The 17,851-nt window shown below is 38.9% G+C and overlaps 1 protein-coding gene across 1 annotated transcript in view; it reads right to left on the reverse strand.

Annotated features, from left to right (window-relative positions):
* MPRIP (myosin phosphatase Rho interacting protein) overlaps positions 1-1,522 on the reverse strand; it is a 213,525-nt gene extending 212,003 nt beyond the window's left edge. The window contains 1 exon segment of the mRNA XM_074281598.1: positions 374-1,522. Within this exon segment, the coding sequence (XP_074137699.1) occupies positions 374-493 (120 nt within the window). The 5' untranslated portion in view covers positions 494-1,522.
* Positions 1,523-17,851: the final 16,329 nt, after the last annotated feature.

A 17,851-nucleotide genomic window follows, 5' to 3' on the forward strand; every position in this document is an offset into this window, starting at 1 on the left:
TCCGTGACCCCTTTTTAAGCCTCTTCACATCAAGTCCAAGGGCTTCTCCATCGCTCAGGTTGAGCTTTAAAGATCCACGCCACAGGGACAGAGGCGGGGGGAAAACACGATAAGCGTGTGGATAAAATAATGGAGAAGGCCCAAAGCTAGGCAGGATGGGAAAAATAAAAATAAATAAATAAAGGCCAAACGCTGACAGCCAGGGAGCCGAGTCCACGAAAACCTCGCTTGCAAATTAGAGACGGAAAAGAAAGCCCTCCTAAGGGAAAGAACATGTGCAAGGGCAGCGGCGGGGATCACAGACCCGGGCGGGGGGGAGGGGGGCTGACCTCCTCACCTCGGATATAAAATTAAGGAAAGCCTACAGACTCACCTGGTTTAAATCTTCATCATTGAGCAAATGAGACTCCCGGGGCTTGAAGCAGTTCTGACACTTGCTTTTGTTGAAGATGTTGGCCTGAAATTTCCGGCAAGGGTTCTCCTTCGCGGACATTTTTCGGGTGTCCGGCCAATCTCTAGAGCCGTCCTCTTTACTTCAAGGAAGAGGGGACGGAGAATGCCCCGGCGCCTGACCCTCGCCCTGGCGCGTTCTCTTTCCCAGGAAGATCATCCAAGGAGCCCCGCGGGCGGGCGAGAGGGAGACGGAGGTGGGGAGGGGCCCGAGAGCCCAGCACGGTTTCCTCTCAGTCGGTTGTGCAATAATATCCTCGGATCGGCTGCGGGCTTTGGCAATCCGAGGGCTGGACGTCTCAAACCGGCCCCCGCTCACTTTGGGGGCATCCCAGTTTCCGAGGAGGGGGAAACGGGGGGCGAAGCCAAAGACATAAAATGTGGGCTCGACCTAGGCACAGGATCAGTCACCGAAAGAAACGTGCAGACCCATATCTCTTGTCCCGAGAAAGCAAGCAGACTAAGCTCCACCACTCCAAGCGGGGAGGGATTCCGGGGACGCGGTCGTAACGCCTCTCCCTCCACGACCCGGTGGAGGCAAGCCTTGGGGGTGGGGACAGTCCCCCGGATAAGGCACGAATGCAAGGCGGCCGCGGGCACTGGGCCCGTCCGTATTTCAGGGCCGGGGATTTTCCATGCAGAAAAATCCAGATGGGAAGCTGCCCGGAGGAATGGGGTCCGAGGGCCCGCCGGCAGAGACTGAACAGGACGGAGAAACACAACTCCCACCCTCCCCCCTCCCAACCCCCCCACCTTCCCGGCTAGGGCAACGCTGCAGGTGAAAAAAAGGCCGGTTCCGGGGGGTCCCCTTCAATTAAGGAGCACTCCCCAGCCGCCGCTTCCCAGGGCTTCTCCGCTGGCACAGCCACAGCCTCCGCGGCCGCCTCCTGGTTTTAGCTCGCCCATGGACGCATCCTCCGAAGCTACGACTCTTCACTCCGACTCATCGGCGAGTCCCAGGTTATCCAGGGAGAATCACTGCATGGTTCCCGAGGAAAGAGTCCTCCCCGCTGGCAGCGCCGCCGCTCCCCTTTGCACTCCCGGGCAGTTGCAAATGGTAGCCTAGCGTCTCGCGCGTTCCTGGGATCGAACGAGAGAGGGTGGGAGTGGGGGAGGGGTCAGGGTTAGAAGATGAGGGAGGGAGTTAGAAGGCGGGGGGGAGTCAGTAAGGGCCGGGGGTAAGTGGAGCCTCGCCCCTTCTCCGATGGACAGCCCGACCTGACCAATGATGGTGGCCCTTGCTTGCTAACAAAGGAACCTTTTGACCAATGGGAACCAAGACGGGGGGGTGGAGAGGAAAGAAACCGAGTGAAAGCGCTCAAGAGGTAGGTAACTTAAAAAAAAAAAAAAAAAAAAAAAAGGAGGAAGAAAAAAAAAGAAAAGGTGGGGGTGCTGGAATGGGACACTCCGGCTTGGTGGATTGGTGAGTGAGTCCAGCCTTCTTTCTTGACAGCTGTTGGGATTGGGTCTGGAGCCAAGGACCGGAGCGGGGCAAGCCTAAGGAAAGAAGGGAAACTGTGTTCTGGAAACGAACGCTTGCAACTTCCCCACCCCATCGCATACTCAATCAGGGTGGGAAGGTAAAAGGCATGGCATGTAATGAGCATTGCATTAATCATTCAGCAAACATTCACCGAACCCCTGCTGTGTACCAGGCTCTGGGCTGCGGGAAAGTCGGCTTCTAAAGAAGAACGTCAGGTCTTTGCTGCCCCGCAAAAGTTACCAGATAGGAAAGGATCATGTGCAACCTGCTCAAGGCAACTCTCCCAAACTTCAGAAAAAATGCATTTGCAGACTGAGCCCTTCTCTCCCTACCTCAAGTTGTTAGTGCTCCAAAGGTCCTCGCTCCTCAAACTAAAGCTGAAGAGCCTCCATCAGCGGTCAGTCAACTGCTACAAATAACTGACCACAAAGGCATTTTCTGAAATTGCCCAGCATGAATAGTATTTAACAACAATGACAACAAAGACGACGTCCCTCCCATAAAGCCGAAGTACACTCCTGCAAATACGCCAGAACGAGCACTTTATAAACTAGACAAGGAGATGAGCACTTGGGGACACCTGGATGCCGCAGGCTCACCGTGTCCCTTCTGCTATTTTGGTGTCCTCATGCTGGGCTCCCCGGGCCTGCTCCTCTGGGCATCCCGACTGCTAGAACTACTTTCCCCTCTTATGCCAGGGATGAGTCTGCTCCATCACATTTGGCTCCTGCTTTTTAAACGTTACCGAGAGAGAGGGTTTTTCTCCAGCCAACCAACGACTTGCTGTCCTCTAGTCCCACCAGAATGTCTGGAGGAATTTCTTGCACCTCTTAGAGAAGTATGAAGTTCCTTTGAGGAGTTGGGTTATTATAGGATCACAGTTGGAGCTATAGGATCATAGATATTCAAATGGAAGGGATCTCAAAGGCCATTTCATCCAACTCTCTTGCTTTCCCATCCTGGTTTCGGAACCAGACAAATTCTGGCTCTAACAGCGGTATCAACTGTATAATCCAGGGCCAGTCAATTAACCTCATTTTGTTCAAACTCGCATAAATGTGGTCCTGCAGCTCTATTTTGACCTAGAAAGCCACAAATCAATATTGTCTATGAAATATTGTATTTTTTATTTACTTCATTAAAATTTTCATAATTATATTTTAATCTGGTTCTGACTACACTAGGGAATTTTGCAGAATATTAAGGATGAAGATTGTGTCTAGGTCACTTTCTAGAATGCTAAGTTGCAGAGAAGATGCTGACCTGCATTAGTGAAGGGAGTTTTCTATCTATGAAATCATACATAGGTCCAGTCCCTATCACTAGCCCTAAGACTCTATTACAAGCCATGAATAAGCCATTCTCACTTTCCCATCCTTTAAAATCTTCAAATAGGTCACTCGGGTTAATTTCATTGGTTGAAACAAAGTCTAAAAGGGGGGAGGGGAGGGAGTGCCCCACATCAGTCCTTGCAAATCATTTGGAGTACACTAAGTTATTGGTTATACAGGTTTGTTCCCAGTACCTAATATATGCCATTCATAGTCTGAAAGACAACCTTGTATATATAATATATATAATTATAATATGTGTTTCATACCATATATAATGCATGGTAGCCATAATGGAGTCATGTAAATAAATATAGCACAGACACATTATATATACAGGGCAATAAATATTAGAATAAACATCACAAAGCAAAAATATATGATTAGCATATGCAGAACATTGCAGCCAATCTGTACATCAATACTCCATTGACATTGATGAAATATAGTTTGCATGTGGTTGTGAAATACACATGATCATCAATGTGTTTCATCTCTATATAAATAATCATCTCCTTCATTTTTTTCCCCAAGTAATTACAACTAAGTCTTTTCATTAAATAGTTCTGGCATTCCTACCATGATTTCCTAATCTTGTGAATGACTATCCACATAGACTTGTATGTTGATCTTAATCCTGTGGCCCTAATCCTGAGCTTTTTGGCAGGTCAAGCTGGCTACCACAGTCTACTTTTGGTATACCCTAGGAGTATTTACAACTAATTCAACTTTGGACTACTAGGATTAATTTGCCCCCAAATCCCTGAGATGATTCTGCTCACTGAGGTCTGGCTCTTTTTAAAAGTTCCAGGAGAAATAGTCCCCTGCCTTTGATCCAAAGAAGATCTAATGAACTTCAAAGGGTGCAGAGGATGTTGGATTTCCCTCTTTACCAGCAATGTCTTTGCCTCATCTTCAAATTAGTTGTGTCTGCACTGAAAACTAGAGATAAGCTAGATTTAGATCTTAAAAAACTTTGCTAAGAATCTAAGGGAATTTCTTGGGCACTCTATGAATGGAAGAAAAGGATTTCTAGCAACCAGAAACTATGAGTTAACCCTCTACCATATGTGGTCTTTAAACTTAAGCATGCTATCTCCCAAAATCTCTATGTATTTATGAGACAGTATTCACAAACTTTTGAAAAGATGTTTATACCCATCTTTCTCACAATACTGCCTCAGTAAATACTGCTCTTGAATATCTGAATGACTAAAATAATTCTCAACTGATAGTATTTGGAGGAGAAGCACAAAGGTAGAGGCTGAATGCATTAAAGTACTTTAACTACCCAGGCGTTCTTTTAGAACTCTCAGGGAGACATACAGCCTTGCTCAAAAACATACTATTTGTCTGTGAGAGTGGAGAGAAAATTAGGATAAGAATTCTCAGCGCTTCTATGGGCTATATAACATTGGTAGAATTGGTATTCTGTCAAGGAGTCAGTCAAGGAATTCAACCAAGTATATTCCAAACAGAGGTGAGAGAGATGAATATGACATAATTGCAGAGAATAGAAAATATACATAGGAGATGGTGGTATACAACCTGAACTTTCTACAAACTCTGGATTTAGATTACAGGCTAACTAGAAAGCAGTATCTGTCAACTTAAAACATTACCTCCCCTCTCCACAAGTTGACATGAAGTAGAGACTTCATTGATCTGTTTTCTTGTGAATTCCTTGCACATCAAGATTTCTTAGCAGCTGTAAGAAATGACCAGCAGGAGGAATACAGAGAGGCTTGGAGAGACTTACATCAACTGATCCTGAGTGAAATGAGCAGAACCAGAAAATCGCTGTACACTTCAATGCTGTATGAAGATGTATTCTGATGGAAGTGGATATCTTCAACATAAAGAAGATCCAACTCACTTCCAGTTGATCAATGATGGACAGAAATAACTATACCCAGAGAAGGAACACTGGGAAGTGAATGTAAATTGTTAGCACTACTGTCTATCTACCCAGGTTACTTATACCTTCGGAATCTAATACTTAACGTGCAACAAGAAAATGGGATTTACACACATGTATTGTATCTAGGTTATATTGTAACACATGTAAAATGTATGGGATTGCCTGTCATGGGGGGGAGGGAGTGGAGGGAGGGGGGGGATAATTTGGAAAAATGAATACAAGGGATAATATTATAAAAAAAATTACTCATGCATATATATTGTCAAAAAAATTTATAATTATAAAATAAAATGAAATAAAAAGATTTCTTAGCAGAACCCTATTACTTGGACAGAGATCTAGGCAACAAATTAACATAATACTGGCACTCCTTTCTATCAAAGATTTCTTTCCCTCCTTTCCTCCTTTTCTCTCTCTCTTCTCTTCTCTCTCTCTCTCTCTCTCTCTCTCTCTCTCTCTCTCTCTCTCTCTCTCTCTCTCTCTCATATTCTCTCTCTCTCTCTCACACTCTCTCCTTTCTCTTCCTCTTCTCCCTCCCACTTTCCCTCCTTCCTTCCTCCCTCTCTCTTTATTTCTCCCATACTGGAAATACAAAAGCCACTCACAGTCCTGATGCCCTTGTTGATCAGCATAGTAACTTTGCTCTGTTTCTAGCCTAAGCCAGTTTACTTCTCCTTAGCAGCTCCTTAATCTTGGGGGCTCACTACTTTGGTGCCAAATTTAGAGCAGACTTTGACTTGGCCCACTGCAGTTCACACTCCTAAACTCAAGCAATCCAATAGCCTCAGGCTCCCCAGTAGTAGGGATTCTGAGAGTATGCTACCACACACAGCTATCAGAGATTTTCTGATCCAAGGTCTCACCTAGTTAGAAAGTCTCTTAATACACATTAGTTATAAATCTCTATAATGGAAACTATTTCCTTCTCCAAATTCTAGGAAATGTAATGGGAAATAGAGGAAACTCACCCATTTACCACCACTACTCTCCCTCATTTTCTTTTTTTTTAATTTAACGGTAATCTTTCAGGAAGTTGTACTTCTGGATAGAAATATAGAAATATATATATATATATAATCTTAAATTGAAAAGGAAATTCCAAAAAGAATGGTATGAGAGTATAAGAAACCAGGGTGGAGCAGCTAGGTGGTGCAGTGGATAGAGCATCAGCCCTGAATTCAGGAGGACCGGAGTTCAAATTTGGTCTCAGACACTTAACACTTCCTAGCTGTGTGACCCTGGGAAGTCACTTAACCCCAGCCTCAGGGGAAAAAAAAAAAAAGAAACCAGGGTAATGGTCCAACCTAGATCCTTTCATTGCAACACACATGATACAGTAAGGTGAAAGCCAAGGCCAGTCTTATAACAAGTATATCTTATTCATGGTTTGTATGTATTTAATGATTCTTATCCCTGTTTTTCAACTATATAGATCCACAGAGAAACTATTTTTCTAAATGGCAGTATTCCTCTAGTTCTTTTTATATTTCATGGTTATTAATGAATTCTTATATTCTCTAAAAACTGTGGAAAGAAGCTGGTATGTAGCAGATCTGTACCTTAATTATGTTCCTATCCCCAATTTACTACACTGGAGATATTGGGAACTCTCCCTACTACCATCCTGACTGAGATCTAAGACTCTCTCCCACGGTTGAATTAAATTATCTCACTGCCAATAGGAAACCTCATGTATCATCTGGTATATAAGAATATACATGTATAATTTTTCTTTTTGTTATCTATTTACAAAAATGGTTTCATTAAAGGTTCTCTATATGTATTCATTGTAGAACTGTTAGTGAGAAAGTGAGTCGTTATATTTATGTATGTTTTCACTTAGAAATTATTTCTCAAAGACTAACAGTTTTAAGGGAGTAAATAGATTAATTCTAGCCCTGTACCCACTCTGTCTCAGGAGGGCAAAATAACTGAAGAAGAACTTGGAAAAGAGTGGGAGGGAGGCGATTCTAGAGATGTCTATTCTTGATTCCCTATGAGTCACATCTAGATATAGTTATGTGGACATATATAACGTAGATGGGCAAAACACTGCGTATCCCCATACATCCTATACATTATCAATTTATACCTTATTATGGTATGTGGTATAACTGATTTAAATCTGTTTTCTGCCTAGCCACCTTTTAGTTTTCCTAGTAGCTTTTGTTAAAAGATAAGTCCTTATGAGAATTTGAATTCTTGGGTTTATTACCACCAATCTGGTTTAGTGCATGTGTCAAGATGATTTCCTAGAGTGTGGCTACTACTTATGCTATAACTTTTTAGAGCCACAGGTGGATAAAGATGAACACCAAAGGTGGATGAGCAGCCCTGAAAAGGGCTCCACAACCTTACACACCAGAAGTGCTAGTCCTTAATGATACTTTTTACACCATTTCTAATGCAAGTTATTTTTCACAGCATGCTATTGAAAATAAAATGTTATAGCCCTTGTGTTTTTGTTGCCCTAATTGGCTGTGTGAATTTTTAATTATTTTCAAATTATCTTATTCCATGATTCATAAATCATTTCACATCACCAGCAGAGTATTAATATTTAAAAGATGGTCTTTGTTGACATGTGACTAATTAGGGATTATTGAAAACACCATACATTTCCCCAAATTCACTACAAATCCTATTTAACTCTAATAATTGGTATATAATATGTGTTGATGGAGTAATTGAATAGGTTGAATATGCATTGTAGTTTGGACAATATACATTTTTGTTCCATTTGGTTCTTCTTGTATGGATTGCTAACATTTCTTTTGAATGACTCTTCATCTTATTAATGGATCCTTATGCATCTTATTAATGGTCTGCAGGCAGGTCACAGCAGAACCATCTGAAAAACTTCATTATCTATAAAAATTCCTTTTCTTTTTGGACATTGCACAGGACATCTTCCATGATACAGGTAAACACCTTTGGCAAGTATCTATCTCCCTGTTTTGGTTTGGTTTTTTTGCCTAATTTGATCTTGATGCTCAAAGGATCATTGGAGAATGTTACCTCTGTGGTTATATTTATCAAAGAATCATATATCATTTTAACAAAGAGAGGCAATATGATGTTGTGAGGAAATGCTTTAGCAACTTCAAAACATTAAACAGATGTGAACTATTATTATCACATGCAAAAAAAAAAAAAAAAAAAGCTGATACAGCTTTCAAAGCTGCATTTTACTCTCCTGGGTCAAATGTTTTTTTGTAATCAACAAACAATGAAAACAATAGTCTTCTATTTTTTATATCTCTTAATTAATTGTATAAACATGTGGTTTACTGTAGAAAATCATTTTCAAGAGTCTTCTTTTTTTTCATACAAAGTATTCTCATGGGGGCAGCTAGGTGTCGTAGTGGACAGAGCACCAGCCCTGAATTCAGGAGGACCAGAGTTCAAATCTAGTCTCAGACACTTAACACTTCCTAGCTGTGTGACCCTGGGCAAGTCACTTAACCCCAGCCTCAGGGGGGGGAAAATATATTCTCATAAAGATTTTCTAGAGATAAGATGCCAGGTATATGGATTAGTAGTTAATAATAGTTTGATTCATTTCCATAATAATGCCACCTGGGATCTTTTCCATTCTTTTGGAATCTTCCCCGTCTTTGAAAGATTTTGAAAATCACTCCTTGTTTACCTTTAAATTTGTCACTTCCAGCATAAATTTCTTTTGCATATTTTTGTTCATTTCTGGTAATCCTTTCACATAATATTTTGCAAATAAGTGTTAGAGGGAAAACAGTCTAGCATAGGCAGTGGCAGGAATGGCCAGCAAAAGTCACCAGTTCTGCCCCATCCTCTCTAGAGTTACTAAGTGCCTCCTTGAAGCTTATCTAAGCTCAGGATAATTAACTGCCAGACACAACCCTCAGAGTGAGTTGTTCAGAGAATATTCCTGCTCTCACTGATAGTGTGGCAATCCATGGGAAGTTTTACTCCTTTTTGTAGGGAGAAATTTTCCCTTGATATTTGCTTTACATTTAGCCCTAATTAAAAACTTTGCTATTTGATTTATGGATTTTTTGGTCTGTTGTTATGTACCCTATCATGAATAACAATAATAGTAATAATAATTAAAACTTTTATTGCATATTCTGGAATCACTAACAGAGACTTGTGTTCCCAGACTATGATACCTACCTTTTCCCTCAGAATTTTATAAGTAACACTGAGGGATTAGAGGATTTTCTAGTACTATTACTTATGAGCCTCTATCAGGTACATTCCCCCACCATCATTTGACCAGTTAATATCTCCCTAATAGTAATCAACCAATTAACATAAATATTTTTTTAAACAAAACTATATATTTACTGAGAAAGTACAGTGAATATTGAAATGCTCCCAAAATAGGAGTACATTTTCTGCTCTAGTACTTTGGTCCTTGTGGAGAGGAGGCTCAAATTTAGTGGTTGCTACCAAACATTCACCCCACCAACTTTACTTCCAGGTGTGTGGCAATGGAGTAGTGGTTCCCTTGCTTGTCAGACATGGTATCTTGACTGCCAGATTTATTCAGGCAGGAGGCTGGCTCCTCATCTGACTGAGCTCATACAGCTGCCAGCAGACTTTGTCACCATCCTAGTTGTTAGATCTCTGATCTTCTGATCTCTAGAATTTGAATGTTTGTAACCTAGTCCCGTCTTTTTCTGATACTCATTCATTCAAAACCAAGAAGAAACAGGTTTCATGACTTCATAGAAACAAGATAGCCAAGTGGGGAAGGTTCCCCCATCCATTAGTTCCCTGGAATTATTTCGATGCTCACAGCCAGAGAGAGAGGAAAAGAGAAAAACAGAGACAGAGACTCAGAGAGACAGAGACAGAAAGAGAGAGACCGGCAGACAGACAGACAGACAGATCATCTGTATGCACATGATACATCTGTATCAGTTCTAGCTCAGCAGCCAATTAAAAATCTTTTGGTTACTTTGTAAGAAAGCTAACAGAAAATGGTCACTAGATACTTATAAATGCTTTGATATTGGGGCTAGAAGTGAGGAAGGTTCCTTTTTTTATGTTTCCAGAAAAGCTAACCAAGTATCCATGTGGATATGGCTTATGTTCTAAGAACTATTGGCTAGTCCCCCCATTATACTTATAGCTTTTAAATGTCTGTTTTTCAAAATGCTTTTGTTTTTTATTATTTTCATTAAGATAATGAGGTTATTTTAAAAAATTAATAGCCATAAAGAGTACAAATACTTTAAAGCTTTTCAGAATTTGTGCTCTGAATATGTGTTGCTGCCATGTTTCTTCACTTGGTAAAGAGAACAAATGTTCTAGGCTTTTTTATGGTGACTTTATGCTTTTACATAAGTTAAACTTTTCTAGAACATGGTGACAATCAGCATCGATATTTTTAATTTTTATCAGTTTCTCATTTTTCATAGTTAACAACTTGTTCAAATAGGCAAGTCTGGAGTTGTCATCATACATTGGTTTTTGTCTCATCCTTTTTATATTTTCTGATTTGATTATTTCATTCCTTAACCTAAGCAGTCCAGTGATCTGCTGGCACAGTCAGCTGATTTTGAAATGCCAACACCATAAATTATTAAGATAAAGCCATTTTCATTTTTTGTGGTGGTGTCCATTTAGAGCTAGAAAGCTTCTTAGAGATCATCTATTACAATTGTATCATTTTACAGATGAGGAAACTAAAGATCAGAGGGATCAAATACCTTGTTTAAAATCAAGTAGATACTACGAGAGTTAAGATTGGGCTTTAACATTCCATGTTCTTCCCATTATAACCCTGGCTCGTTCAATGTTTATTATTATGAATACCTACTAGCCCTTTTCTTAAACAAAGTATTCCTGATATATTACTGACATGAAATTTCTGAATAATCAGCAAACTTCATTTTTTCCTTTTTTATTCCCAAACTAAATTTTCCCAACATATTTTTCATCATCCCTCTCCATCAGTATAACTTTGCGATTAAAAAAATCACCAAGTATAAAAATATAATTTGACTTCATGCTTCTGACTTTCTGTATTTTTACATTTTACAGCTATATTATCATACTTTCTAACGACCATACCATATATCCACTGCTAATAACTTTCTAAAAGCTGGTTGGAATGGGAGGAAGAAAAAATTTAGAGAAAATAAGAGGATACATTCCCATATGTCCAATGGGAATAGTAAAAGAGGTTTGGACTTGTTTCATTCAAGAGTTATAAGTTTGAACTTTTTTTCCCCCAACAGTATTTTATTTTTCGAATACATGTACAGATAATTTTTAATATTTATTTTTGTAAAATTTTTTTTCTAAATTTTTCTCCCTTCCTTCCTTACTTTCCATCTCCCTAACATAGCAAACAATCTGATATAGGTTAAGTATGTGCAATCCATTTAAACATATTTCCATATTTGTCACGTTGTGCAAGAACACCCAAAGAGCTATAAAACTATGCATACCTTTTGATCCAACGGTATCTCTACTGTGTGGGATATGAAAGAGGGAAAAGGATCCACATGCACAAAAATGTTTGTAGCAGATGCCCATCAGTTGGGAAATGGCTGAATAAGCTGAATATATGAATATAATAGAATATTATTATTCTATTAGAAATGATGAGCAGGCTGATTTCAGAAAAGCCTGGACTTCATGAGCTGATGCTAAGTGAAGTGAGCAGAACCAAGAGAATGTGGTATACAGTAACAACAAGATTATATGATGATCAAATGTGATGGACTCGACTCTTCAATAATGAGATGATTCAAGTCAACTTCAATAGAACTAGAACAGAAAGTGCCATCCTCATCCAGAGAGAAAACTACGGAGACTGACTATAGATCAAAGCATAGTATTTTCACCTTATTATTGTTGTTTTTTGTTATTTTTTTATGTGTTTTTTTCCCTTTTGATCTGATTTTTTTTTTACACAACATGGTGAATATGGAAATATGTTTAAAAGAATTGTATATGTTTATTGGATTGTTTGCTATCTTGGGAAAAGGGAGGAGGAAGAAGAAAATCTGGAATATGAGATTTTGCAAAAGTGAATGTTGGAGGCAGCGAGGTGGCGAAGTGGATAGAGCACCAGCCTTGAATTCAGGAGGACCTGAGTTCAAATGTGGTTCTCAGACACTTAACACCTCCTAGCTGTGTGACCCTGGGCAAGTCACTTAATCCCAGCCTCAGGGGAAAAAAAAAAGTGAATGTTGAAAGCTATCCTTGCATGTATTTGGGAAAATAAAATATTGTTTTAAAAATTTTTATTATTAAAGTTTTAAAAAGAAAGAAATATCAGACCAAAAGGGGAAAAAACCATAAGAAAAAAAATCAAACAAACAAATAAACAAAAAGATGAAAAAATTATTAATCTTAAACTTTTAACAGAATCTTCTAACTATAAAATCTGTATAATTGAGCTACATGGTACCACTAAAGCTTTGGAATTGTGAGATTGTGGGATCCCTGGTGTGAGATCCCTGGTTCTGCTCGTTAAATCTTCAAGGATCTTAGGAAAAGAGCTACATTTAGACAATCCCACAGGTCCTCTGAGATAACATAAATATAATCTGGTTCAAAGGCAAGGCAGTGAACAAAATAAGTGGCCTCTCAAGGTTCCCCTCCAAGCCTAGTTCTACAGAAAAAGATCCAGAGTTTGTTTAACAATGGCTGGGCAGTACAACTCCCTTTCTTTCCACATTGACAAGCCTTCATTCAATATGTTTGATAAGCCTCAACCTATACAGTCACTTTTGAGACTCAAACACACACAACATACAGCTCAGGCCCATACCTTTTGCTTCCCCAAACTTGGCTGGCCACTGGGGTCTAGTCATACAGGTTATCATGTGCATGGCTTGGCAAACTCGCCATAGGTACTCTATCATGGCTAGTGGCTGTCTCTGTGTAGGAGAATTAAATTGCCACTGGAAAGAATAAGGTTTATTGTTCTGCAATAGCTAAGAGAAATGGCAAATGTTGGGGTCCATCTGAAGAGGGATATCTATAGGGACTGCACTTAATTTAGCTGAGCCACTTTCAAGGTAGTTAAGAATTTGCCCAGAGTACACTTAGCAAGGACACTTTTCTTTAAAATAGTTTCTCCTCCCACTTACAGCCAAATGAAAGAAATTCCTCTAAGGGGAATCTGATTCTTTTTAAAATGCAAATGATTCTGAAAAGGGAAGTACATTAAGTCATTAACACTTTAGTGTGAATTAGATGGCTACAATGGATCATAGACTTTATCCAGTATACAGTACTGGCTCACTTCATAGATTAGGACATTCCCAGAAAAGATAAATGATTTACTCAAGAATAGTTAGTATTAGAGTTGGAAATATAATTTAGCTTTCTTGGATTCTAATTCAAAGCACTTTTCCTTATACCATGTTTTCTCTCCGCAAATCTTTTTCTTCTTCCACTGTGAAATGAGTTTGGAGATGTGAATTGTAGTCTGGGATGACCACTTCTGTGGTGTTTTTATTTGGGGTATTTTTTTTTTGTTGGAGAGCAAAGTTAGGGGGGAAGATGGTAGGAATTGGAAGGATTTAGGGAGGATTTGGTCCAGACCTGTAACTTCCTCAGTATAAGAAGGTTTCTACTATGGAAACACCCTCCATCAATGTACATCAGTTAACTTTTCTGTAACTTATAGTATGACCCCCAAGGTCATCCCTCCATCCACCATGTTATCAGGCTATTGAGATAAGGTCTTTATTCCCAAGGGAAATAATACACTACATAATCTCTACTGCCTAGAAGATCATTCCAGGCACTTCTGGTAAAATGAAAAAGATACTGCTGAGGTCATGATGAGAGAGAGTTTCCTACTGGGTTCCGCTGAGAACACAAGGAGATATCTAAACGTTAGACATTGAATGTTCCTTCTCCTCCTTTGTACAACAGGATCATGCATATACAATTGAAGTCACAAATTCTTATCCCACATATCTTTTCAGAGTTGTCACAAAGGGTTACTTTTAGTTGATTAATTAAATCAGTATTTCACGATGAAATTTTGATTTCCAACCAATGGAAACATCCATTATCTTGAGTTCTCCTTCCTCCCCTATGAAGATTCAGTCCTTTCTCTCCTGTCTCCCAAACCTCCCAGAGGGCCATAGATAACTTATATTTTGTTTGTTTTTTCTTTTTTTCTTTCCTGTTGTGTTAAATGTAAACTCAAATTACAGACTCGAGTCAGAGCTCAGCACCATACATAAACACATATATAAAATAAGTAAGAGTCCACCAGAGCCCAAGTGTAGCAGCCCAGGAGTTCAATTGATGGCATCCTTAAGTGTAAAACATTGATGAACCCCACAAAACACTGAGGCCAATCAAAGAACACAGGATTGGTATTTAATGACCCTTTATTGCAGAATAAGAAGACACACAAGTCATAATTTTTTATTTTTTAAATCCCCCAAACAGACCAGAAGAACAGCTTGGTTCATTAAATGACATCCTTCCTCCTAGAGCAGAAGAGGCAAAATTTCAAGTTGCTGGGTGTAACTTCTAGGAGTTCATACCACTGCTACTCCCTGCTCCCTCCTACTCTAACAATTCGAAATATGTAGGGACATCCACAGGCCTCTAAGTGAAGGGTAAATGGGCCTTCTATAACAGTTTAAGTCTGATTTGATCTTCAAAGAGGAACCAAGATGAGTTACAGGTAAGTGATTGTATATGTTATGACTACCAACCAAACAATTTAAACAAACTCATGAATCAGGCTTCTATTTACATTTCTACTGTAAAATGTAATACTGTGTTTAGAATAAGATATTCTGTTTCAATTGAGACCACTTTGGGCAATGAGTAAATAAAAATTGTGTTTGAATTTCCACTGATATGTTTGAATTCTACACATCTTATATTTCATAGCAGGGAAATTTTCATTTTAAGAAAGGAGGGCAATAGGTTTGATTTCGGAAAAAAAATTGAAAACATGGCAAGACCTATATGAACTGATGCAAAGTGAATTAATAGCAATGTTGTAATGATGACCAACTGTGAAAAACTTGTATACTCTGATCAATGCAATGACAAGACAATTCCAAACGACCCATGATTAAAAATGATATCTATCCCAGAGAGGGTAAACTAATAAATTCTGAGTGCAAAATAAAATATGATTCCCTTTCTTTCTTTATCTTCCTTTCCTCTTTCCTCTCTTCCTCCCTCTTTCTTCCTCCTCCCCTTTCTTCCTTCCTCCCTTCCTTTCTTTATTTTTTCTTTCCTTCCTTCCTTTAATTGTGATATGTCTAATATGGAAATATATTTTTCCTGGTTTCACATGTTTAATTGATGTCATTTTGCTTGTCTTCACAGTGGATGAAGAAGGTGTAAGAGGGAGGGAGAGAATTTGGAACTCAAAAACATTTTTTGTTTGTTTTTAAATAATAGCTTTTTATTTTCAAAATATATGCAAAGATAGTTTTCAATATTTACATTTGCAAAACTTTGTGTTCCAAAATTTTCTCCCTCTAATTCCCCCAACTCCCTTCCCTATACAACAAGTAATCCAATATAGGTTAAACACGTGCAATTCTTCTATACATATTTTCATAATTATCATGTTGCATAAGAAAAATCAGATCAAAAAGGAAAAAATGAGAAAAAAACAAAAAGCAAGCAAACAACAATTTAAAAAAGTAAAAATACTATATTGTGATTCAAACTCAATCCCCACAGTTCTCTCTCTGGGTGCAGATGGTTCTCTTTATTATGAGTCTATTAGAATTGGCCTGAATTACATTGCTGGTGATCCATCAGAATTGAGCATGGTATAATCTTGCTCTTGCTGTGTATAATGATGTCCTGGTTCTGCTCGTTTCACTTAGTATTGGTTCATGTAAATTTCTCCAAGCCTCTCTGAAATCATCCTGCTGATTATTTCTTACACAACAATAATATTCCAAAATATTCAAATACAGTAACTTATTCAGCCATTCCCCAGTTGATGGGCATTCACTCAATTTCAGTGGTAGTCAAAATTTAAAAAGAAAAGGTTATTTTAAAATAAACAAATAATAAATTTGGGGGAACAAAAAAGAGGTAAGCAATGTTTTAATTGGAAGCTAAAAGAAACTGAATTTTAGGCAGAGTATCCCTAATGGAATTTACAGACAGATATTTATTGGTGCCCTTCATCTCGTATTCTGAACTGATGGGGAACAGGTAATAGTAGATAATAAAATATGAATCCTGTTTATTCCGACCAAATAAGAGACTGTAGAACTGGGATTCTTACTTTTTCTCACAAGTTTTGCTCCCATCTTCTAGCTTTTCCTTCAAAATGTTCATGGGACAGCCAAAAATTTGGCCCTCAGTGAAAGGGACCCCAGCCTCTCTCCTGACAATGAATGGCATTCATTTTTTCATAGAATTCCTGCAAATCCTGCAAAAGACTGACAGCTTTCCTGCTCTTTTTTCTCCCTCAGGAGCTGCAAAATAATTGAAAATATATCTCCCCTTCTCCTCCCCCTACCCCTCCTCAATCAAGTTCTCATTTGAACTAGCAAAGTACTCCTTGTGGAAGCTCATTGGGTAACTTGGCAGGCTGTGCCTACTCCATTCAATCCAAAGGAATGTTGTCTTCTGGCCACTCAGTCTTTTATCTACTTGTCCTTTTTTTTTTTTTTTTTTAAGTTTTTAAATGAAGGCATGAGCACTCACAAAATTCAAATGAATTTTAGGACTATCATACCATTTCATACAACCATGCAGTATTAGAACTAGTCTATCACCCCTTCCCCATTTTTCAGAAGGGGAAATGGAGGGCCACAGAGAGAAAAGGTAAATTTAAGTGGTTTTGCCCAAGTTCTCTACGGTGAATTGGTGACAAAAGTCAGAGCTACAAGACTGGTTTCTTCATGCAAAGGCCCAGGCTGTTTTTCACGTCAGCATTTCCAAGCCATCTCCAGCCTCAAGTCTGCTCTTTGGCAGTCAGCCCTATCTCCTTTTACTCAGCCTCTCCCACTTTAGAACCTTGGACTGTGGGACCCCAGTTATGTTTAACATTTCTGAAAACTGGGCCTCCACATCTCTTCCTGATCATCTCTCTCTCTATAGGGAGGCTCCAGGCTTTCCAGCTCCCTCCATGTAGTGTTTTCTTCAATTAGAAAATAAATTAGCTTTCTTGTATTTGTATCCCCAGAATTTAGCACAGTAGTAAGTACCTAATAAATGCTTTACGCATTTTGCTTTCCAATTAATTCATCATGTAATTTTTCACTTCCTGAAAATTAATTTTCCTCTTTTCAGAATTGTTTCTGAATAGTTTTTTAGTTTTAGTTTTTTGTTGTTTTGTTTTGTTTTGATTTTTTGTGGAATAGATCTCCTTCTAATTTCTTCAAGTAATCCAACACATGGGGTAATTGAGTAACTCTGATGCTGTGGGTGGAAAGAGGTAAGTAAAGGGGTTCAGTATGTTTCAGATGTGGAACCTGAACTCAGATAATCCTCACTTTGAGATCAATTTTCTATCCATACTACCTTTCATATATTTGTTATTAAGTCTTTTCAGTTACTCTTTGGGACCCTATTTGGGATTTTCTTGGCAAAGATACTAGAGTAGTTTGCTGTTTATTTGTCAAACTCATTTTATAGATGAAGAAACTGAAGCAAATAGAATTAAGTGACTTGCTTAGGGTCACACAGCTAGTATTATATATATGTAGC

Source organism: Sminthopsis crassicaudata, chromosome 1, assembly GCF_048593235.1.
Source record: "Sminthopsis crassicaudata isolate SCR6 chromosome 1, ASM4859323v1, whole genome shotgun sequence".
In the NCBI taxonomy this organism is placed as follows: domain Eukaryota; kingdom Metazoa; phylum Chordata; class Mammalia; order Dasyuromorphia; family Dasyuridae; genus Sminthopsis; species Sminthopsis crassicaudata.